This window comes from Lutra lutra, chromosome 11 (assembly GCF_902655055.1).
Source record: "Lutra lutra chromosome 11, mLutLut1.2, whole genome shotgun sequence".
NCBI lineage: Eukaryota > Metazoa > Chordata > Mammalia > Carnivora > Mustelidae > Lutra > Lutra lutra.
The window spans coordinates 93,768,576-93,793,547 of record NC_062288.1 but is presented as its reverse complement, the minus strand read 5'-3'; the positions used below and the strand labels follow the sequence as shown (position 1 = coordinate 93,793,547).

The window sequence follows — 24,972 nt, the reverse complement described above, 5'->3', positions numbered from 1 at the left end:
GTGTTTTGAGCCCATCTGCCTTATTTCCCAAGCTGACGCTCTTACCCTCACCCAGTCTGTGTTAACGTTGCTCCCTGGGTGCTGGCTGGGCTCCCACAGCCAACCACTCTGCCATCAAGGATCTTTCCCTCTAACCCGGACCTTCCGGACTGACTTGCCTTTATCTATCCTAACATAGGCCTCAGACTCTCTGCACTTGATCTTCGCCAAAAGGCCGAGAAGCAATGACCTCGGAGCCTCTGAGTAGTCAACCCTTTATTTTTTTCTCTCCTTGTATTTATCAGTTGATTTAAGATCCAGGAATATGTCTCATCTATTTCTAATATCCATTCCAACCACAAAGTTTTTATTAAAAAATTTAAATACATGGGATGCCTGGGTGGCACAGTCAGTTAAGCATCTGACTCTTGGTTTCCACTCAGGTCGTGACCTCAGGGTCATGAGATCAAGCCCACTGTGGGGCTCTGTGCTGAGTGTGGAGCCTGCTTAAGATTCTCTCCCTCCCTCTCCCTCTGTCCCTGCCCTGCTCCATGCTTGCTTGTGCTCTTTCTCTCTCTCTCAAAAAATTTTAAATACAAAAGTAGTACACGCTTGTGTTAAAAATGCAAATGATATAATATTACTATAATCAGATGGATTAATATAGAGAGTAAAGAGCAAGTGATTCTCTTCATAAAAGTGAACATTCCCTTTCATGTATTTGCTCCCCAACTCCTCTCCAAATTCTGTTTCTTCACCCAGTGATACACTTATACTTTTTTAAAGCAGTGGATTTATAATCACATTTGTTCTCATTAATGGGATTACACAATACAATGTCTTGCTTTCTCTCACATATAATACATAGATCTTCCATGGAACAGAGTAGGAAGTCCAGAAATAGACCCACACAGACATAGCAATTAATTTTGATAAAGTATAAAGTCAGTTCAGTGGAGAAAGGAGTCTTTTCAACCAATGGTGTTGTAACAACTGACATATACAAAAAAAAATTAACTGCAACCCTTATCTCACAAAAATATAAAAGTTGACTCAGATGGACCATAGAGCTAAACATAAGAGCTAAAAATTACATTTCTAGAGGGAAACATAGAAGAAAATATCTGTGACCTTGGGTTAGGTAAAAATTTCTTATGTAGGACTCAAAAAAGCATGAGTCAAAAAAATAAAGAAGGAAAAAATAAAAATTGGGTTTCATCAAATTTAAAAACTTATTTTTTTTAGGATGCCATCAAGAGAATGAAAAGACAAATTACAGAATACGAGAAATTATTTTCAAATACTTATCTGCAAAAGGATTTGGTATGCAGGATTTTTAATGATGCTTACAACTTCATACTAAGGAGACAAACAATCCAATTATAAAATGAGTAAAAGATTTGAAGAGACACTTCACCAAAAAAGAAATATCAATGGTGAATAAGCACATGAAAACATGCTCAATGTTATTAGTCATTAGGAAAATGCAAAATAAGACCACAAGAAGATAGCACTGCACACCTACTAGAACTGTTCAAATTCAACTGACAAAAGCAAGTGCTGACAATTACGTGGAGCAACTGGAACTCTTATACATTGCTGGTGAGAATGTGAAGTATTACATTCACTTTGGAAGACAATTGGGCAGTTTCTTATAAGTCAAATATACAACTGTTACATAATTTTGGAGTTTAATTCCTAGATATTTACCCAAGAAAAGTGAAAACATATATTCACACGGAAGCAACATTTATAGAAGCTGAATTCATGATAGCCCCCAAACAAGGAAAAACAACCCCCCCAAACAATAAACTGAAATCAGCCAACATGTCCACCAGCTGGAGAATGGATGAACAAATTGTGGTACATCCATTAAATGGAATGCTAGTTAGCAGTAGAAAGGAACAATTATGATACATGTAACAAGGTGGATGAAATCTTAGAGACACAATAGCTAAAAGAAAGTGGACACAAAAGGCTACATACTGTATCATTCCATTTAGGGAGATTCTGGGAAAGGCAAAGCTATAGAGACAGAAATTAGATCAGTGGTTATCAGGGACTGGGGGGTAGAGGCAGGGGGTAAACTGCCAGCTGGCATAAAGGAACTTTCGAAGGTGATGGGAACATTCTATATCTTGAACATGGTGGGGGCTATAGGATTTTTCATACATTTTCCAGAACCCATTAAAGTGTAAATTTTAAAAACAGTGAATTTTATCTGATGGAATTACTGGACTGAATTTACCTGTCTGAAGTAAGCCTAACTAAAGAACAACAACAATAAAAAAAGAAACACCAAGGAAGAAAGAAAGAAAGACAAACAGAGAGACACGCAAAAGCATATCTACATATAGAATTTTCTATACCAGATGGTGAGCTGATTTTAAATTTGGATAGATAAGGCCAAATTGTCCTCCAAAATGGCTATACCAATTTATACCTCCATGAGTAGAATCCAAGAGCGCCTATTTCCCCACGCTATGGCACAAATGGATATAATCAATTTTTTAAAAGTTCTGTCTATTTGATGGTGAAAAATGTTATGATCCTGATACTTCAGGCACGCACCGTTAAGATCTTGTCCTAATGGGTCTCTCCACTCGCAGTCCTCTCTCCAAATCATCTTATATAATGTTAATAGAGTAATCCTTCTTGTGCCTGGTTCTAATAATATCTCACAAAAATTATTAACGATACCCCACTGCCTAGAAAATTCTGTCCAGACCCTTTGTCCAGATATTTGAGTCCTTGTTCTACCCCAGCTCCTACTTTCTCTCTTCTCTATGACTGTCTTCTTATTTTTAGCAGAAAATGTTGACTTAAACCTCTAGTTCAATGGTTCTTACTCCCTTTCCTTTCCAGCCTTTTTGGAGGTAGATTTGACACATAACATTGTACAAGTTCAGGGTATACAATGTGATTATTTGCTACATGTATATTTTAGGCAAAGTGGGCATAATCAGGCCTATCATCAGAAAAGAAAAGACTGAGGTTTGAGAGTAAGTTTTCCCCAAGAAGAAAAGGTTTTATGTGAGAGAGCTCAGAACTCAGCTATTCCCATTCCTAGTCCAGGGCTCTCTGTTCCATTCCCTCCTGCCTTCTGGCCATCTCCAACTTTCAGGCTGTCAGTCTGTCCTTCCTGTTTCTATTCTACTCCTCAGCATGAAGGGGCCTAGGTCAAAAATACAGCTGGAGGTTTACACCTATTTTGTTGAAATATCAGAAACTTGTATGCCACACAAGCAACCTATTAAATATTATTCTCCTCCTTTCTTGACGAACACACCTTCAAAACGACCTGGTAGGCGAGGTTCAAAAGCAGAGGGGCTCCTGGGTGGCTCAGTCGGTTAAGCGGCTGCCTTTGGCTCAGGTGGTGATCTCAGGGTCCTGGGATCGAGCCCCGTGTCGGGCTCCCTGCTCAGTGGGAAGTCCGCTTCTCCCTCTGCCTCTGTGCTCTCTCTCTCTCAAGTAAACAGATAAAATCTTTAAAAAGAAAAACAACAAACCAAAAGCAGAATTCCCAGACTCCTTGGAATTCTGAGTAGTACGGCAGCCAAGCCATATGAGTATGAATATGAAACTTGTTCCGCCCTCTCTGCCCACTCCTTGTTCTTGGCTTCATTCACTTGGGCTTTGTGGGCTCATCTCATCCTACCTGCATGGCTCAGTTCCCTCGCTCCCCGGCAAACAACTACCCATGGCTGCCTTGGGACCAGACATACCTTGGCCCACTCACCCTTTGGGAAGAAGAGGCCACAGGGGCCCTGAAAGTGAGCGTGGGGCTGACTGGTGGGGCATTCTGGGGGCCTGGGTACCAGACCGTGGGGGAATGTGGGCTCCTGCTGGGGTGTTCCTTTGGCTTCTCGGACTCCTTGTCCTGTGGGGAGAGGTACAGTTGGAGGAGGCCCTCTTTGGCCCTCCCGTAAACTGGGGCCCATTGTGCTTAAGTTTAAGGGTGGCACTGATCCTATCTCCCTCCCCAAATCAGACAGCAGACCTTTTGAGGAGACAGGCTAATTCTCCCCTCACCCCACCCAGAGACTGTATTTTACTGGAAAACGGAGATGGGGATTCTACTTGAGGGTCAGCCCTAGGTAAATAAACTCACCTGCCTGGTTGGTTTCTTTCTCTATACAATGAAAACTGCATGAGATAATATCCAAAATCACTATTTTAATCTTCTTTTATATCTCCCCCCGCCCCCAGCACTAACACGTTATAGTACCGTGCTCAGAAGAGTTTGCTGGGTTTATTTTTTTGCCTCATTTGGTATGAATGCCCTGAGGCCTTGTCTTAATCTCTTCTCAGGCACAAGTGTGTATGGGTGTGTGTGTTTACACACTTACGTGCCCCTACCTTGTACCACCCGGTTGGCTTTGGACTTCCAAGTCACACAACCTGCTAGCTGGATGATTAGAGCCCCAGGAGACTTTTTCATAGACACTCAGGCAGAATGCATTAAATCCTAACAGAGGTAACATTCAGTTTTATGCCTTCAGAGCTTGGAAACTAGGAGACCCTAGGGGTCTTCCTATAGAGAGTTGGTGACCTTGAGTCATTTCTAATATCTCTAAGTTGCAATTTTTATATCCCACTGATGTCAACCCCTTCTTAATGGCTTGGCAACCATTTCATTTTCTTTAAACTGGCTGAGAATGGAGAGGGAGCCTTCTTTCTCTGACACCCCGGTACCAGTGTAGGTGGGAGCTCTCTGGAGGCCGGGGCCAAATCTGAAAGGTTGACTCGCTTCCCTGGGAAGGTAGATACTCTGGTTCAAGACCACAAATGTATAATGAGGGCTTACTGGTGCTATGGGGATCCCTAAGCTGGATAACATCATCTTGGAACTTCGTACTAATTTGATTGGAGAGCAAAGGATACATTTATAAACGATAAACTAATACTCGAGGACAAGACAATTTAAGAACCACCCCAAGGCAGTGGTTTGTAGTCAAATGACGTGTTTACACAGAGTTCAGAGGGTGAAGAAAGGCATTGAACAAGAGGTCCTAGATCTCTGGCCAAGGTATCCGGGCCAGACATGCCTGAATAGGCAGTGTTTTCCCAGAGGAACTCACCTGGAGATTGTGGGCTGAAGGCAAGGTATGCAGAACCCTCTGGAAGCTGGTGGGGAATCAGTTGTTACGAACATAGCACTGTTTATGATGGGAGGCATAATGAAGTACAAAACAAATTAGGAACATCAACAAAAGCTAACTTTCACCTTTATTCTCAATTATCTTCCTCAAAAGTAACAGGTAGGTACTTCTAGGAGGGTGCCTCAGCCTTCTTCAGAGGAAGGACTACTACTGATTCTCCAGTCATCTCGCCAGGGGGCAAGGTGCCCAGGTGGGTTGGAGCCGCCAGGCTGGGTCTAGCAGGGGAGCCGGACTGGAGAGCAACCGGGATCCTTTTATCAATGGAGATGAGTCACATTTTCCACTAACCACTACAGTTTCCCAGGCAATGAGATAGTGTCTCCAACTCACACCTTTAGTCCCCTGCCTGGTGCAAGCCTTCTAAAAGTATGCAAACATCCAAAATTGCCAAGTTCACATTCCAAGACCTTTACACCAGGTGTGTTCGGAGTTAGACGCCTGGCACATAGCAGCTATTTGACCAATGTTAACTCCCGTCTTGGCTTTCCACTTTTCCCCTCGTCCCCAAACTCTGACTCCCCAAACGCTTATCTTCCGACCTCTCCCCTGCCCAAGATAGCTGCTTCCCCTAAGAGGGCCTGGACGGGCGCGCTTCCAGCTCTGCGGCGATTCGGTTCAGCAGGCGCCTTCTGAAGGCCTACTAGGTGCGGGGTTTGCGGGCCTCCCAGGCCCAGAGCGCCCTGTCGTTCCTTAACGACCCACACAGGAGGCAGAACCTCTGGAGGGAGAAAGGCTGCGTGGAGCTGTGTGCGCGCTTTTCCCACCTCCTCGACTGCACGTCGGGCTCTCGGGAAGGGAGCCCGACCTTTGCTTCGCTTTGTCCCCTCCGCAGCCCCGAAGGCTGTCCTCCGAGCGCAGGCGCCCCGCTCACACCTGCTGCCCCGCACGGAACGGAGCAGAGCGAAGCCAGGCGCCGGAGCAGGAGCGTGAGGCCCGCCGCTCTCGGGGCCGGCCAGGTTTTCCGGCTCTCACCCCCTCCTCGCGGGCCTCCCTCCCTCCTGGCGCCTCCGGGAGCGGAACGCGCGGGGCCACCCGGGCGGCTGGCCCCGGGGTTCCGTGCGAGGCGGGGCGGCACTGGCCGCCGGCCCGGCCCAGGCCTCCCGCCCTCCCCCGCGCCCCCGGAGCCCCCCTCCAGGGAGGCGGGACCTGGGGGAGACCCGGCACCGGCCCCGAACGGCGCAGCCCCGGCGCGCCCCGAGCCCCGCGCTCGCCGCCTGGCAGCCCCGCAGGCAGGCGCCGGCCCGGCCGGGAGGTGGTGCTAGCTTCCCCGCGCCCGGGCCCGCGCGTTGCCGAGCAGCCGCTCGGAGGCTCCGAAGGGGGCGGAGCGGCGAGGCCGGCGTGCGGCTGGCGGCCCCTGTCCGCGGTTCCGGCCCCCGGCCCGCCCCCGCCTCGCCGGCCTCCCTCCGCGCCGGTGCGCGGCGCCCCGTCCCAGCCGCAGCCGCAGCGGCCGCCCCTCCCGGGCCCGACAGCGCGGAGCCCCGAGGCCGGGCCGGGGCGCCGGTCGGGACTGCTGGGGGCGCGGCGCCGACGCCGAGGCGCGGCCATGGAGGGGAAGACCCGCGCCGGGGTCGCGCTGGTCCCGGGGCCGAGCGGCCGCGGGCCTTCCGCCCGCCGCGCCCGCCGCCTCCGCCGCCGCCCCGGGCTGCTGCTCCCCGGCCTCTGGCTGCTGCTGCTGGCCCGGCCGGCCTCGTGCGCCCCAGGTAAGCACCGCCGAGACCCTCGGGCCGCGACCCTGCCCTTTTTTATTGCTGTTATTTTCAAAAAAATCCTGCTTTCCCCGCCCACCCTCTTTTATTCTCCACGGCTCCCTAGCCCTCCTTTCTTGAGATGCTTTTCCGTTCTTCTCGGGCCCAGCCAATAAAAGGCACGGCGAAAATACAACGAGAGAGCGAACGGATTCTGGCCAGTCTTGCTAAAGGTCTGCAAAGCCCTCCTGTTATCCGCGGAGCCCGAGGCGGGTCTTTGGCTTCTCCAAATGTGCCTTTATTTTCTCTGCAAAACGCAGGCACTGGAATTGTATTTGTTCATGGCTGTGCCAGTGTGGCGTGTCAGATGTTCGGGAATACTTCATTGTAGGGGCGAAGGGGTAGCCTGGGTGTGTGGGCTTTAAAGCAGTGTTGCGTTACTCCGAGCGGCCCGGCGTCCCCCAGATGCAGGCAGGCTGCCGGTGTCCCCCAGTGCACCAGGACACAAAGAACATTCAAAGAAAATCTCTTGGAAAGCGCCCTGGCCATGGATCTTTCCAGGGAAATAGCTAGTGCTATTACTTCTGCAAAGGCATCAGTACAATAGAGTGGGAAAATATTGTGATTCTTCAGTGTCGGGGCATGAAAGGAGGAAGGGTTGTTTTATAATAGATGCAGTTTACTGACTGTTCGTCACCCTGGAATTAAGAGGCATCATTTATGAAGGAGCATGTGGGCGGGTTTTGTTGCTGAAATGATTTAATTCATACTGCTTCTCTGAAATGTTTACTTGTCCACACGGAGCACACACACAGGATGCTCTGGAAAGCTTCTCTGAGCTGACACCCTGTAAACCAGTGGTTGCCCCAGCACACACCCTCCACCACTTTGGGGCAGAGAAGGAGAGGTGGAATGAGCAGCTCTGGGTGGAGAGCGGCTGCCCAGTGAACACAAACAGAGCCATGGAAGCTTCTGCAAACGCTCCCTTCGTGGGGGCAGGGCCGAAGGACTGCCAAGTGGCTTTGGAAGGAACTGGAACACATTTGAAGGTGTCCCTGGGACATCACTGTCAGAATTATAACCAGTGTCCCCCAGGGGATGGTACAATAGAAATACAAGAAGGGACTTTGGGGATCACAGAGTGAAACCTCTCCTCTTACTACAGAGGAGAGTGATAGAAAATTGGCTTGGTCAAGGTCACTGGCTAGTTGGTGCAGACTCATTGCTTTTCCATTACCCCTTGCTGCCCTGTGACCTGTAGGCTTATAGGCACCTGAGGCTACCGCAAAGATTTCCCGTGGCTGGGTGGAACCCTGGCTCCGGGAGCCCTGCCAGAGCTGGGGCCACAAAACAGGTCTCTCGCAGAGTGCAAACAACTTTCCTAACCTAGCGGCTCAGGACCCAGTCCCGCCCTCTGTGTGTTCCAGCCCTGCGTGTCCAGAGGAGAGGAGAATCAGGGCTTTCTGTGAGAAGAGAGAATCATGAAGAGTGCCCTTGGCTTTCATCTGCAAAGAAAGCCCATCTGATACTAATGGACTCATCTGTGAAGGGACCCAACATTAATCATTTCCATTTACTGAGTGCTTCCTCGGTGCCAGATGCTGCATTTTATAGACACAATCCAGTCCCATTGTGAGTTGGGCGGGACTAGCCCCATTTTACAGATGAGGAAACTAAGACTTCAGGAGTTTAGGTTAGTTTGATTCCAGACTCTATGCATTTAACTTCTGCACAGCTTCCCCATGTGCACATACCACAGATGTTGTGCAGAGAATAAGTAATTCTTTTGATAAACTTAAAGTATATAGCGGAGATGTTTGCACTGTCCCTCTGTAAGTTTCTTCTCTTAGTCGTTCCTGTTTCCCATCAACCCCCAATACAAATATTCACCCTGGACACATGAAATTCAGTGTATTTCTGTGCTAGAGCTGACATTACAGAGGTGGAGACGTCTTCCTTTCAGTAATTTGTGTTTTGGGCTCCACTGGTTTGTACAATTACTTCTAGACCAGGTGATAGAATAGCAGCTGAAGAAGTAGAGGACCCTGGGTCTGTCCCCAGAGATCCAGTTGGAAACTCAAAGCAGGTGCAGATCCGTGCATGGACTGTTCCTTCGAGAAAAAAACATCTTAAATGTAGCCCCTGACCCACTTCTTAAAGGCTGTGACGAGCCACAGTGGTGGAGGGTCGCTTCCTGATGGTGTGTGCTGGTTGGTCCTAGGAAGAGGTTGCATTTCAGTTGGCCCATGTCTGCTCTCTGTGCCACTAGGACCCTCTGGCTCCCAGTCCTGAGTGTTTCCTTTTCACCATCGGAGTGGGGATGGGGGGCTTTGCTGAACCCTGCCGCAGTGGTTCTGTTTCTAAAGAGCCTGATTCAGAAAATGGCATGTCTTAATCCTGTGTGGGATTTCCTGGGTTAGGCAGCAGTCCCTTTCAAGGCTGACGGAAAATGATCTCAGGCTTCTCTTTCCTTGTTAACTTCTGTTAAATGGAGTCCACCTTTCAGTGGGTCCCCTTATTTCAGTCTTTATTTAAATTTCTGTGTTTTATTGATTTCTTGTCTCTTTCTGTCTCATTCAGAATCTTGAATGTGCTCTTTTTTGTTTGTTTAAACACTTTATAAATTTGGTCTTGACTGTTCACTGTTGTGGAAACAATGTGAATTACTTTGGACTTGCTTTTGATTGCATTTTTTGGGGGATCCTATATCTACAATATAAAAAGAAAGAATTGCATTCCATTTATTCATCTTATTCATGGATAAGTCTTTCTTAAAAATAATGGTTATTATGAAATTGATAACTTTGCAGAGATTTTCAAATTACTAGAAGATACAGAAAACAGGTACCCATAACCCTGCAACCCACAGATAGCACTGTAAATAGTTTTTTCTTTGTTAACATTCAAAAGGTGAAAACTGAATTATAGGCATAATTGCATTTATTACTTTTTTCACTCAATATTTAACTTAAACGTTTTCCTATTCATTAAATATTGTTTGGAAACTGTTTCATCCTAATAATTTCCTTATTCTTTTATTATTTCCAGCTTTTTTGGCTGTTATAAATAATGCTATGATGAATAGCTATGTAGATAAGGTTTTGTATTTCTGTGTGTGTGTGTGTTTAGCATATGTTTCTAAAAGGGGAATTAGAATGCAATTTAAATCTAAGACTCATGAGGCTGAATCAGTGTGTTGGGTGCCTACTAGGTGCTCTGTAAGTGGTTGTTGAATGAATTGACTTGTTCTGTACAGCCGTGATGCTGAAATAAACCTTAGTAACTTACACAGTGGCCTGTTTCACTTCATCATCATCAGCATTGGATATTATTTTTAAAATTCTTATAGAGGGGCGCCTGGGTGGCTCAGTGGGTTAAGCCTCTGCCTTTGGCTCAGGCCCTGATCTCAGGGTCCTGGAATCGAGCCCCACGTGGGGCTTTCTGCTCAGTGGGGAGCCTGCTTCCCCGCCTCCCCTTTTCTGCCTGCCTCTCTGCCTACTTGTGATCTCTGTCAAATAAATAAATAAAATCTTAAAAAAAAAAAACTCTCATAGAATAAATTTGTAACCACACCGCTTAAGTTTTTTTTTTTTTTTGGGTTGGCTATTTTGGTATATTTTGTATTTGTATTCTGTGAATTCTCTCTGTGTTTTTGCTCACATGTATGTTGTTGGTATATTTAAATCTTTTTATGTTAAGGATAGCAACCATTTCTCTCCTGCTGGTTGCCTTTTCCCCCTTCCAGTGGATTTTCTTTTCAATTTTATATTTAGAAATTCAGAAGTTTTGATTATTTTGATTAGCAAAATCTGCTGTTCTGCTTTTCTTTTTGTAACTTTTTTCATTGCATTTATTCTCAAGACATGTTAAATTTTTATCTTAATGTACTTATTATTAGCCATTTTGAGGTGAATGTTTGTTGTAATTTTTGGTTTAGTATCTTATAAACAAAGACTTTAAATGTTTCAAAAGTGTGATTCCCCAGCCCCCTGCTTCAATATCACTAAGGGATGTGGAGGTGCTTGTTAAGAAGTTAGATTTCTGGGGCTCACCCTTGACCTATATTAGAGTCTTCAGTGGTGGTGCCTGGGAATCTTCATTTTTAACAAGGTCATAGTTGATTGTTAGGTCCTTTAAACTTTGGAACCACTGATCCAGAGACTGTACACCCAGTAATTGGAAGTTTTGGGGACACACTGCTTAATATCTTGCAATTGTCTTTTCGTGATTAGAACGATTGATTCAAAATTGTGACGTTGCAATTGTTTTTTGTTGTTGTTGTTGTTGTTCTATCTTGTTGGTTTGGTTTTCTTTGGGTTGGGAGTCAAAGGGCGTAGAGGACTTCATTTTAAACCTCAGTCCTAGCCACTGGGGAACAGTGGCTGCCCTCTTTGTCAGGAAATGCCTCCCTTATCCTGAAAACAGAACCCAGCCAGGGAGTTGTTAAAACTCACCAGGGACCTAGGAGCCACAGGTTTTCTATCAGTGTGCCCTGGGTGCTAGAGGCAGCTAGTTACTGTAATTAAAATTACACTAGGTTGATTCAGATGGGAAGATGCTGCTGTAACCGATCCAATTTGTTTCACGTTGCGTAGCTCACAGTGACGTGGTTGCTTTCTTGGGCTTAAGCTGCATGATTTGTTAGGGGGCTCACTGAACTGTGAGCTCGCAGACCCTAGTGAGCTCTTTTCTGCTGGTAACTTGCTTTGTGACTATGGAAGAGTTACCTTGCTCTGGGTTTCTTTGTCCGTGTCAGAAGAGGTCGCTGAGATTATCTCTGAATTCCCTTTACCTCTTATATTTCAAGTCCACATGTTGGATACCTTGGATTGCCCTTGTTACAGACAGCAACAGTCCTGTTTCTGTTGAATGTTTGTGTCAATGTCTGCCTGTCCTGTGACTTGCCAAAGGCAGTTCATTCAATTCTTTTTTTTTTTTTAAATATTTTATTTATTTATTTCACAGAGATAGGCAGAGAGGCAGGCAGATAGAGAGGGAAGCAGGCTCCCTGCTGAGCAGAGAGCCCAAGGCGGGGCTCGATCCCAGGATCCTGGGATCATGACCTGAGCCGAAGGCAGAGTCTTTAACCTACTGAGCCACCCAGGCGCCCCTCAATTCTTTTTGTTTTTAAAAATATCCTCCTCTGCTCTTCCCTCCTGCATCCCCACCCGTGGGACACATACTTTGCTCTATTGTATTTTCTTTTTGTCTCTTCCTTTTATCCATTTTCACTGATAATGCTTCAGGTGCGCTAATGCTGTGGCTTATGGCTTCAGGCATTGCTTCTCCTCGTTAGTGAAAATCTAAACTTGTTACTTATTCTGAAAGCGTGGGCCACAGCTTGTTAGAAATGCAGAATCTCAGGTCCTACCCCGAACCTCCTGAGTCTGAATCTGCATTTTCACAAGCTCCTCAGGTGATTTCGAACATGCACTTGAAGTTTGGGAAGCATTGGGCCAAGAGGTGGTGCCTCCTGTTCCAACCATCTGGGAGCAAGTGGTGTTGGATCCCCGCGGCCTGAGTCAGCCCGCACTACTCTGGAGCCCTTCCAGATCTTCAGGGACCTTGAGATGCACCTGCCTTAGGGACTGAGTCTGTGTGAATAGCGTACAAGAGCCCTACTGCCTTTGACCAGGCAACTTCAGGACAAAATGATTCTCTAGATCCGCCCTGATTTTTAACCCATTCATTCATTATGGCCATTTGGCTGGTTGTGAAAATACTGAAATACGGCCATACCACTTGGTAGATGGCTGCTAATCCCCAGCTCTCCAAGTGCCTGGGGCCTCCCTGTCCCCCTCAGGCACTCAACTTTTGAAGACTGAGATGTACCCACCTCAGACGGAGGGTCAGCCCACACAGGTTTTTCAGCCTCAGGGTGTGCTTCCTGGTGACAGACCAGCAGCTGATTGCCGGCCATCTGCCACTTTGGGCCGGGATGGGGTGGTGGTGCTGCTGCTGTGTTTGTTCTAGGAGTGAAATAGGGCAGAATGTTAGGGGATGGTAAAAGAGGGTGTGGAAAGGTAGGGACCACTTGTGCAGTTGAGGAAATAGAGAGGAGCACGGCAACACGGAGTGGGGCTCAAAGAGGTGGTGGAAAGGGGGCAGGAGGGAGAAATGGGGGGGGGCTAACCTGCAGACAGAAGCATTGAGGAGAGGGTAGCTTTGTAGAGAGAGGTAGACAAGATGACTTTTTGGGAGGACGGCAAGCAGGGGAGGAATTGGGGGCTCGAGAAAATACAGCTGGTTTCCCGAGACAACTGAGAAGAGGTGAATGCCTCAGTGGTCAGGAGCCTGCGGTCTGCTCTCCCCCCCAGCAGCCCTGGATGGCCCAGAGCCTTGGCGGGCAGTGAGCGGGCGACAGTGCTCCTGGGTTACCTCCTGGCAAGTCTTAGTGCGAGGTCCGACTGGGGAGGCTCCTGCTCCAGATGATGGGCGGGGGGTGCCCAGCAGTGTGGAGTCATTTAGAAAACTCCTTGCTTCTGTCTTTGTTCTCCTGTCTCTTGTTTGGGCCTGTGGAAGCGACACTTCATCACCATGGTTTTGGGCGCTAGGATTAACTTCAGAGCCAGACAGCCTAAAGGGCTTTAAAACACTGGGTAAATACCGCTGGGGAGCTTTCAAAGGGGGAAGCCTCAAACATACAAAACAAACCATCTTCTGAAGCCAGCTTTGAGGCGAACTTGGGCAAAGCCCAGGAGACAGGTGTGAACTGGTGGCCAAGTCGCGAGGCCTCTGCTACTCCAGGTGTGGTCTACAGACGAGCAGCATCAGCAGCCCCTGGGAGCTTGTTAGAAAGGCACAGTGTCTGGTCCCTCCCCACGTCTACCCAGAGTTCACCTCTGACCACCCCTCACCCGGGATTTGTGCGCGCACTAAGGTTTGAGATGCTCTGGCTTAGGCTGTGTCTCCTTGAGGCTGGGTGCATTTCAAAGATTTTTTGTTGTTACCCAGTTACTGAGAAGGCTTTACCTTGTAAAAATCCAGCCCAGATTTTAAGTTGGTTGCACAAACGGGGGGAAGGAGCAGGAGCAGAGTAGTTGGTTCAGAGCTGAGCTGGTGTCTGGCTGGATGTGCGAGTCAGAGTGCTGGTCCCACTCCGCCTCTCCCCACAGAACACCCCCCCCCCCCAAGCCCCCATTGAGCCTGAGTGTGTTTGGGAGCCTTTTTTCTAGCCCTTAATTTCTCTGCCCGATAGCAGGAGTCAGGGCGGCTGGCTGTGGAGGCCTGTGGGAGCACGTGGAGCTCGTTGAGGCAAACAGGTGTCGAAGCTGAGGTGGAGGTGGAAGGGCCCCAGGTGTCTGTCAGAAGATGAACGGATTAACAAAATGCGGCTTATACACACAATGGAGTTATTCCTTCTTAAAAAAGGAAGGAAATTCGGACACACGCTACAGCATGGACGGACCTTGACATTCCGCCAAGTGAAATAAGCCAGTCACCAAAAGACAAAACCAGCATGAGTCCTCTTACGTGAGGTATCTGGAGTTGTCAGCATCCCGGGGACATGGTGCTCTCCAGGGGCTGCGTGGAGGAGGGAATGGGGGCGTAGTGTGGGGTGGGGACAGAGTTTCAGTTCCGCAAGACGAAACGTGTTCTGGAGATTGGTTGGTTGCACGACCGGTGTGAATATACTTAACGTTATTGAGCTGTGCGCGCAGAAGTGGGAGGTCGATGTGGTGAACTTCATGTTATATGTGTGTGTGTGTTTAACCACAATTATTAAACAAAAACAAAGTGAAGCTGGGTGGGGGCTCGCTGGTTGGGTAGCAGAAGTGGACGCTTGTGAGAGCTGAGAGCCACAGTCTGGGGACAGGGCAGGAGCGCACGACAGGTGTTCAGTGGGCTCAGGTGAGAGGCGGGATGCAAGGGCTTCTGCAGACCATCAGAGGCCAGATCTGCATGGGGACAGGGAAGGGGCAGGTCAGAGCCTGGTGGCCAGGAGAGGAGTCACAGCCCCTGCATCTGGCCTGTGGCATCAGCTAGGATGTCCAGGCCTGTCTGCCTCAGGACTGCTTCACCTCACCCTGACCGCCCCCGACTCACTGCACCTACCTCTCACCTCACCTCTCTCACTCTTCACCTCACCCATCATTCCTCACCTCACCTCTCATCTGTCATCTCACCCTCACCTCACCTCTCACCTCACCCCTCACCTCACCCTTTACTTTTCATCTCATACTCATCACCTCCCCTCACCTCTTATTGTACCTCCCTTCTCACCTCGTCCTTCACCCTTCACCTCTCACCCTTTACCTTTCACCTTTACCTCACCCTTAAACTCAGCCCTCACCTCATATCTCACCCCTCCCCCTTTACTTCTCACCTCACCCCTTCCCCTCCCATCTCACCTCCCCCATCACCTCTCACCTCACCTGTCTCACCTCGTCCTTCATCTCACCTTTTACCTTTCACCTCACCTCATCATCTTCATGTTATTGATGGAGGTTGGGCTAGGGGACTGGGCTGGGGAGGCTGAATAGAGTCTTGGGAATTTATAAAATCAGATTTTTTTCCCTAGCCCTTGGAATGGTGCTTTTAAATATTTTTATGAATTTTCACTACTACAGTAGTTTATTGTTTTTTTCCTGATTAGGAAAATAATATGTGTTCATTGCACTGATGTGGGTGTACCATTCCCTCTACCTAGAATATTCTTATCTCTGATCTCATCTACACGGTTTACTACCCACTTTCTTCAGGTCTGCTCAGATCTCATGTGGTCAGAGAAGCTTTCTCTAACTAAGTTTTAAAAAATACAGTGACCTCCTTCATAATTCCTTGTTCCAGACTCTGCATTAGTTTCCTCCGTGGTGCTCAGCACCGTCTCCTGTGTGTCTCTTTATTCCCTGTCGGCGTCCACGACACAGTAAGCTTCCTGAGCTCCAGCTGTGTTCTTCTGTGCTGTTTCCTCATTTACTGGTCCCATCTTTCTCCAGTGACTGCTCTGTGCCAGCGCTGTGGTGGGCCCTTCTGATCCATGGGTGAACCCGCTTAACCCTATGCTGGGTTCCTAGGCCATAAGCGCCAGGAAGGAACAGGGCAGAGAAAAGGCTTGGGTGTGAGGAGTTGAAGTTTTAGGGAGGCCTCACGGAGAAGGCGAGTGTGGTAGTATGCTAGGGCTGCGGTAACGAAATGCCACAAACTGAGTGGCTTACACAAAAGTTACTGTCACATGGTTCTGAAGGCCAGAAGTCCTAGATCAAGGTCAGCAGGGCAGTGCTCCTTCGGAAGGCATTAAGGAAGGGTCTGTTCTCAGCGTGTCTCTGAGCTTCTGGTAGTTCCTTAGGCTTGTGCAGCACAACTCTGATCTCTGTGTGGCCTTCTCCCTGTGTGCATGTCTGTGTTCAAATTTCCCCTTTTATAAGCACAGTCATGTTGGATTGGGGCCATCCTATCCCAGTATGACCTCATCTTAATTAATGACATTTACAGTGACCCTGTTTTCACATAAGGTCACAGTCTGAGGTACTGGGGTTTAAGACTTGAACATATGAATTTGGTGGTGGTCGGGGGGAGGGCATGGCACACCCTTAACAGTGACATTTAATCTAAGATTTGAAGGAGGTGAGGGGTGAGCCAAACAGGCATTTGGGGAAACAGTGTTCCCAGCAGGTGAAATAGGCAGCATAAAAGTGGGAGTTTGGGGACGCCTGGGTGGCTCAGTTGGTTGGACGACTGCCTTCGGCTCAGGTCATGATCCTGGAGTCCCGGGATCGAGTCCCGCATCGGGCTCCCAGCTCCACGGGGAGTCTGCTTCTCTCTCTGACCTTCTCCTAGCTCATGCTCTCTCACTGTCTCTCTCTCAAATAATAAATAAAATCTTAAAAAAAAAAAAAAGTGGGAGTTTGCCTGGTGTTGGGGGAGGGGGAGGAGGCCAGTGTGCCCAAAGGGAGTGGGTAGGGATGAGGGTCAGCAGGTGCTCGGGTGGGTGCTGGGCGTAGGGGAAGTGGGTGCTGGGGTGGAGCGTCAGAGGCCCTCTTAAGGACTTTGGCATCACTCCGGTGAGGTGGGAAGCGGTTGGAGGGTTTTGAGCAGAGGAGGGATAGGATGAAGCTTAAAATGTAAAATTTATTGCACATTAAATGAATTCAGATGGTAAAAAGATGTAAGTTAGAAAGTGAAAATCGCCCCAAATCCTACCACTCAGAGATAACCATTATGACATTTTGGTGTTTCTCTTTTCAGACTTCTTGTTCACACATACAAGCACATACACATACACGCAAAGTGATGGTGTCATACTCGCCATGTTGTTTGCTGACTTGCTTTCTTGCACTTCACACTTTATCATTGAATCTTTACGTTGTCAGGAAATGTGGATCCACATTATGATTTGGTATGATGCTCTGGATGTTCTATACTTTACTTAACCAGCTCTCTGTCCATGGGTGATTATATTGCTTTCAGCTTTTGCTGTGACAAAGAACATTGCTATGAACATCTTTGTATTTCTGTCTTTCCATACTTTTCTAATTATTCCCTTAGGATAAATTCCCAGAAATAGAATTGCTGGACTAGGCAGTATTCATACATTAGATTTTGATACATATTGCCAAATTGCTCTCTAGAAAGGTTGAAGCACTCTGCATTCTCTCTAGCAATGAATCGGAGTGCCATTTTGCTTCTTCCCTCCATCTTACTGGCTGTTACCAATCTTCATTATCTTTGCCAAACTCCTAGTTAACGAATAGCTGCTTTAAAGTTGCTTTTCTCTGGCTCTTAATTGGCATTCGGGCCTGTCATCGAGGCCCCCTTTGCTCTCCTTTGGTTCCCTCCTGCAGAGATCTCGGGGCTGACCTGGGGGTCATAATACCCAGTAATTACAGAGCGCTAGCTAGCCAGGTGCCAAACGTTGTGGGAGGCACAATGTATATTTTTAAATCTATACAGTAACTGCAGGAGGTAGGAGCTATTATTATTCCCATTTTGCAGATTAGAAAGACCAAGATCAGAGAGGGTTACTAAATTGCTCAAGGTAACATAACTAGTAAGAGTCTTCCTACCTCCAACGTTGGGGGGCTGGTGCGCCTCAGCCAGTGCTTCTGGGGCTCTTGGTCCATGCTAGAGAATGAGTCTATAATCTCTACCATTTAGATGCCCACTCACAGGTTTTGCTTGCTGGGTTGAGTGAACTCTTTGGGTAGAGCTCTGGTCCTCTGTGGCCCCTGCGTGTGTCAGAAGCCCTGGCTGGCTGTGAAGGCTCGCCCAGGGCCCCACACAATGACAGAAATGAAACTGGACCCCAAAGTCAAAGGCACAGACAAGACTTTATTAGGGCTACATCTTGAGTGGAATAGAGGGCACAGGCGGGGAGACCCTGATTGTATAGAGACAGTTCCCTCCTCCTGATTGGTTGGAAGGGCCTCGTCCTGATTGGTGGATATTCGCCTCTGAGGCAGGTCATTGGTGCTTTTTGGAGCCGCGGCTTCTATTTTAAGTCCGACTTGCCTGTGACTGGGTGTCCTGGGTCTGCTCTGAGAGAAGCATGTGTGATAATGATGGGTCCCGTGTGCATAATGGCTTTCACTCAGGGCTTGTGCCCGTGGTCCCTAACTGTCTCTTGTAGAAGGTGCTCACCATCTTGGTTAAGAGAAATGAAGGAAGCGGGCTTGTGAAAACTACAGTATTGTGTGTCATTGAGGTGTCATTTTGTTTGATCCCAGCAGATTAAAAATTAAAAGTTTTAAAAGTAAAAAAATATTCAGAAAGTTAAAATTAATCTTTCGAGCCTATATTCCCTATCCTCCCGCACAGAGAATAACATTTTTTGTAATACCAAGTAACATTTTTGTACTGCATTTCCTCTTTTATGTGCTGGGCCATATCCTTGTGGGTTTGATATTTCTTCTTTGTTTTGGCTACACTATCTTTCTGTGGTTTGTTTCTGACTGCAAAGCGTGTGGTTGTAATACATTTTCTTTGTTAATAAATTGGCATATACCACTGGTTTAAAATCAATTTCTCATTAACTCTGAAATTTTGGTGGGAGGAAGTCAATGTCATAAAATAAATACCTTGTTCGAGACTCAACCAGTGTAACTTGCTGTCCTGGTTCCATTGTTTTATGTGCCCCTTGAGCCTTTTTAGTTCTTCGTAAAACACAGTGTATTAATTCCTTGAGTTCTTGCCTGGATCTGGTGTTAAAGTTTAACCTTCTGAATAATTTCCAGAAATCTTAGGCCTGAAACTGTTTTATTTTTTCCCTCACAGTTTATATTGACTTTACTCATTGACAACCTTCAAGTTTCTCTTCTCCCTCTTGCAATTCAAGGTTCAAGTCCCACCGAGAGGAAAGCCACATGTAGAATATGTATTCTCTCAATCAGGATAGACTAGTTTTGTTGCAGAAACAACCCCAAATCTCAGTCGGTTTTACCTTTTGGCTTCAAGACTCTACCAGGCTGATATTTCCCTTTGTCTCTTTCCTTTACCTTTTGGATTTTACGTGGTTTTGGAAATTTTGCTTTTCCATCCTAGTCTTGGGGTTTCCAGTGCCAGAATGAGTGCCTGAAGGTAGACCAGTTATATGGAGGCCCGATTCATTCATGCATGTGTGCATTTTTCAGCCAACATTTTTTTTTAAAAAAGATTTATTTTTTTTTGGAGGGGGAGAGGGGCAGAGGGACAGAGAATCCTAAGCAGACTCCATGCTGAGTGTGGAGCCTGATGCAGAGCTCAAGACCCTGAGATCACAGCCTGAGCCAAAACAAAGATTTGGATGCTTAACCAGCTTTGCCATCCAGGTGCCCCTTTAGCCAGCATTTTTTGAGCACTCACTACCATGTGCTAGAAGCTGGGATATGAAGATGAATATGGCAGTCAGTCATGGCCCTCAAGGAACTCAGTTAGGAAGGAGAGAGAGTCCTATACATAAGTAACTATACAACAGTGTGGTCGGTGCCATGTTAGAGGATGACAGTGATGACAAAGAAAGCAAGAACTGGTTGCAGATGTAGGATCAAGGAACTGTGTGGGATATTTTGTTTTAGATGGGATGTAAGATTGGAGCATTCTTTTAGTGCTGAAGAGGAGCATTGTTCAGTTATCTATGACTGCATAACAAATCACCCCAAAACTGAATGATACGAAACAATAATGATATATTATTTCTCATGATTCTCTGGTCAGGAATTTGGACAAGGCTCAGATGGGCGATTCTTCTCTGTATAGTCACTACGGAGGTAACTCACTTGGCTGCTTGTGGTTGGTGCTGGGATCGGGCTGGAAGGTTTAAGAGGGTTTCACTGATGTGTCCGGTTCCTTGGTGCTCCTCCATATGCGCCCCCCCCCTTCTCGTAGGACTGTCTGAGGCTTTCTCAAAGCATAGTGGTCTCAGGGTAGTAGGATTTCATATTAGGCTACAGGCTTCCAAGAGGGGTGAAATAGAAGCTGCCAGTTCTCTTAAGATCCTGGGCTTGAAATTTACCCAAAGAAGCCATGAGAATGTTGCCTCTTGTGCATATTGTTGGTTAGAGCAAGTCACAAAGCCAGCCTCGACTCAAGGGTTGGGAGCGGACAGGAGCTCGCCATTGGTGGATAGAATAGCATATGAATTGATGGTGGTCATCTTTGGAGATTGTCTGCCACAAGCACAAAATTGTCCCGAATGGAGAGGAGCTGGAAAGGAGACAATTGCTGGAGCAAGTTCTCAGAGTGGACGGGAATAAGTGATATCAATAGGCATTATAACAGCAAACTCACACTAACTGTGCTCTTCCCATATGCCGGGCATTCTCTGGGCACTCAGCACGTGTTCACTGTATTTATTTATTTAATCCTGACAACAACCCTGTCAGGTACAATTGTTAACTCCCTTTCTCAGATGAAGAAGTCGATACACGGGGAGGTGAAGTTACTTGCCTTAGGTTGCCCATCTAGTACCTGGGAGCGGAGAAATTCAGGCTCCTTGGACAGGAAGGATGGCGTCTCTTCCACTTAGATAGGTGGGAAAGGAAGGAGTGGTGGGTGCAGGTAAGGGTGGGAGGGTCATGCTGTTGAGGAAGCCAACGTCCGATTGGCTCTTTTTTTTTTTTTTTTGATGGTGCTGTGGTCATCACTTAAGTGCGATGGGCTGAAGCAGTTTGGGCTCCGTAAAAAAAGTTGTTTCTGATCGTAGCATCTGTGCGTCATAGCGGAAGGGGCAGACTAGGAAGCTATAAAGGGACTGTTGAGTGGTCAAGGGCCCTCTCAGGTGTGCAGCAGCAGCGCCCTCCCTTGGCCCAGTGGGGGTTTCTGCGGCTGGATTTGTCAGGTGGGGCTGATCCCAGAGCCGCTCTTTGAACCCATCATAAAAGTCTCTTAGATCTGTATTTTCTCCAGCTGCTGTGACTGTCTCGCCTCACAAGATTTGCCCAGTGGCTCTCAGAAAGCAGCACGTCCATCATAGATTTGAAAAGAAGAGTGCCAGGTGACTCCCTGTGTTGATCCCACAAATGTTCCTTGACCTTGCATTGGGTGCCTGTTCCAGGTACCAAGTGTCAAATGTAAAGTCTTGAGACTGCCCCTGGGACAACTTAGAATAGGCTCCCAGAAGAGGCACCACTCTTTTGGTGGGGTGAAGCATGTGGGCATTGACTGTCACTCAGCTCAGAGGGGCTCCTACTCCGCAGGCCACACCGATGGCCTCCAAGGGGCCTGTCTTTCCACAGGACTGCATAGGAAGGGGTCATGCTGGGGATTGAGGAAGAGCCTGCACTTTGGGTCCCATCCACCCCTTTTATTTGCTCGTACGTGTGGGATCTATGGTGTTGCTGCAGTCTCCCAGTGCTTACCACTTATATTCTTGGAGACTTTAAATCATAGGAGTCTATTTCCATAATAATTTGATCTCTTTGGAAAATTCAGAAGGTAACTCCACATGTCTTTCTAGTCCCACAGGACTTTAGAAAGCATTTCTTTTTTTTTTTTTTTTTTTAAAGATTTTATTTATTTGACAGACAGATCACAAGTGGGCAGAAGCAGGCAGAGAGAGAGGGGGAAGCAAGCTCCCCGCTAAGCAGAGAGCTCGATGCGGGGCTCAGTCCCAGGACCCTGGGATCATGACCTGAGTCGAAGGCAGAGGCTTTAACCCACTGAGCCACCCAGGTGCCCCTAGAAGCATATCTTGTGAAAAGCACACTTAATATGCAAGGAACAGCTTTACCCCAGAAGGTTCCGGAAAACTCCTATGAGGTGCCCACCTCTGTAGTTTTGGTTCCAGCCTGGCATGTCTGGGAGGTTCTGGGTGTCTGGGATCTGCTTGCTGGTGTTAGGAACATTTTAGTCTGTTATTTTTTGACATATCATACTATCTCCTAAGCCACAGCGCTCCAGGGAACAAATTCTGTTTCTCCTGGACCCCAGTTGCCCAATAAGCCTTCGGCCAGTTGGAGTGGGGATATCACTCTAATTCCTGCTTTGATTCGTCTATCTTGGATTAAGTTCTATGATGTGAGCTAAAGCCTCTAACTGGACCAGATCTTACCCACGTCAGGGGACCGGCAGTCTTCTCCATCTCTGCCCTGTAGTCCAGAGAATGAACCTGAAACCATGAAGCCATGACATTGGGAGTTGAAAATGGTTAGTGCTTAACACTGGTGTTTAAAGAAGGGTCATGTCTAATTCAGAGGCATGGTTCCCTGCAGTTGCTCTGTGATCCTTACAAGTGGGGTTGGCTCATTTCCCTTGACCCAGCAAGTCAGTTCTTTGGAATTTAACCAACTTCTGACTCTTTGACAGTAAAATTTACATAACTGTATAAAGACATTTGTTAATGGATCCTCTAATCAAGAAAAATCAATGTCTCAAACTTAACATAAATTTATTTTTTTTAAAAGATTTTATTTATTTTTGTGAGAGAGAAAGCATGCCTGCGCTCGCTCACAAGATGGGGGAGGGCAGAGGGAGCAGCACACTCCCCACTGAGCAGGGAGCTTGATGATGCCGGGCTCCATCCCAGAACCCTGGGATCATGACCTGAACTGAAGGCAGACAGGCGCTTAACCAACTGAGCCACCCAGGTGCCCCTTAATGTAAATTTAAATCTTGTTTTACAACAAAACTTTCAAGACTTACTTCATGTTGAAATAACTGATAACCAACATCAGGGTTAAAAATAATCATAACAATAATTATATTTTCTCCATTTATAAAATCTGGGTTTGAACTGCAGGCTTTTTATGGGAATTAAATAGAAAGACCTTTTGCCCTGTGCCATTTGGGCCTCTGCACCATGAACCTCCCCCACTCCCTTTTTCCCATAGTGGGAACCCCATTCATATGATCTTTTTATTCCATGATGCCCACTCAGTGTCGTACAGACGAATGAGTGAGTGGATGCGTGAGTGGCACTTTTTCTAGTTGTTCGTGGTCATGATTTGTGGTCGTCTTTTGGTTTTGGTGGTTGGTCAGTTGCTGAGAAGGGAATGAATTAATATACACCAGGTTTTTGTAATACTATTAGGGTTGTTGGGTTCAAAAATTATGCATCAGAACTTCTAGCAATAGTACAAAAACAAATCTGCATTTCCTTAAGAGGGTAGCTTGTGTACCTACCTGGACAGGAGCAGCTTCTGAATCATACCACATTGTTTGGGTCCCATTGGATCATTGCTTAGAGATCCAGTAGTGTCTGCTGTCCACACTGGGTGGGGGTTGCTAGGCGGAAGCTGGTCCCTTCTGGACTTGGGAGAGGGAGGTGACTGATGTGGGATAATGGAGCAACAATAAAGTGAACTGGGATGAGAGAAATACTGTTTTAAGTGACAGTCCCTGGCAAAGTTGTCATCATGGGAAGTATGTGATAGATTGTAAAATAGTTCCTGAGTCATAGAACTTTTCAGCTGGCGAGTTATAAATAATCATTTATATATCTATATTTACATATATATGTATACATATATACATATATATATACACATACACAAGGCCACTTCTGTGGCCTTGACAAGATGCCCTAGGGCCTGCACCACCAGGATCCAGACTGTAGGAGTTGGAGACTGTTCCTTTAGGGCACACCCAACAGGATGAGTTTCAGCCTTTTTATTATTCTGTCAATATTCGGGGCGCCTGGGTGGCTCAGTGGGTTAAGCCGCTGCCTTCGGCTCGGGTCATGATCTCGGAGTCCTGGGATCGAGCCCCGCATCGGGCTCTCTGCTCATCAGGGAGCCTGCTTCCTCCTCTCTCTCTGCCTGCCTCTCTGCCTGCTTGTGATCTCTGTCAAATAAATAAATAAAATCTTATTATTCTGTCAATATTCAAATTTTGGGGAGAGAGCCTGCAGCTTAGGATTGCTGCCCCTTCCTTGGGCAGGAGAGAGTGGGCCTCTTGGGTGACAGATGTACTTAGCTCATGCTCTGTGGTGGAGGGAGCATCCCTACAACAAGACTGGGGGAACCGAAACCAATGTCTACTCCCATGGCCTGCATGTGCGAGTCATGCAGGTGCAAATGTGTAGACCCATAATCAGAGAGAAACACGCCTGTGTATCCAGAGGAAGACAGTCATGCAAAGATGAGAAGAGTCAGAAATAGGCATTAACAGACATTTCCATGAATACAAAATACACGAAGACACATGAGTATATAAGATGCATCGTGTGTACGAGTGTGTAGGTCAGTAGCGGCATGTACAGAGATGCCCCTATAGACAGGCACGTGGAAATACATGCATAAATGCAGACCCACTTTTGAATACATGCCGTGGCAAAGTGCGTGGGTGCTTGGAGGAAAATGAGCAGAGGAAAGGAGGCTGCATCGTAGAGTGCGGATAAAGGAGAGAGTACGGGGGCAGCAGAGTGCCATGCTTTCACCAAGTAGTCGGTCAAGATTTATAGATTGGCTTTGGATTTCTGCCTGTGTTCTTCGTAGGCCTCTTGGCTCTGGTCCCTGTTCCTGTATCCACTAAGTTCATTTGATCAGAAGGGCAACGTGATGCCACAGATGGCAATCTCCCCACGGAGCCGTCATTTTCCTTGGTCTGCCTGTATTAATGGAACAGCCTCTTCCCCCTTTCATGCCTCACTTTCTTCCTCTGCTCCTACCTTACCGTCCTGGCTGCATGGCTATTCCATAAGGGGAACTATGTTGAGTTTTTATGCCTCCGTGCCTTTGTACATGCTGTTCCTATACTGTTCCTTCTGCTTGGGATGCTCTTTCTTCTCATTT

The 24,972-nt window shown here is 47.1% G+C and overlaps 1 protein-coding gene across 1 annotated transcript in view; it reads left to right on the top strand.

The window, feature by feature from the left end:
• The first annotated feature begins 6,560 nt into the window (after positions 1-6,560).
• Positions 6,561-24,972, top strand: part of KIAA1549 (KIAA1549 ortholog) — a 134,371-nt gene continuing 115,959 nt past the window's right edge. Inside the window, exon 1 of the mRNA XM_047695063.1 lies at positions 6,561-6,841. Within this exon, the coding sequence (XP_047551019.1) occupies positions 6,685-6,841 (157 nt within the window). The 5' untranslated portion in view covers positions 6,561-6,684. The remainder of the gene's footprint in view (positions 6,842-24,972) is intronic.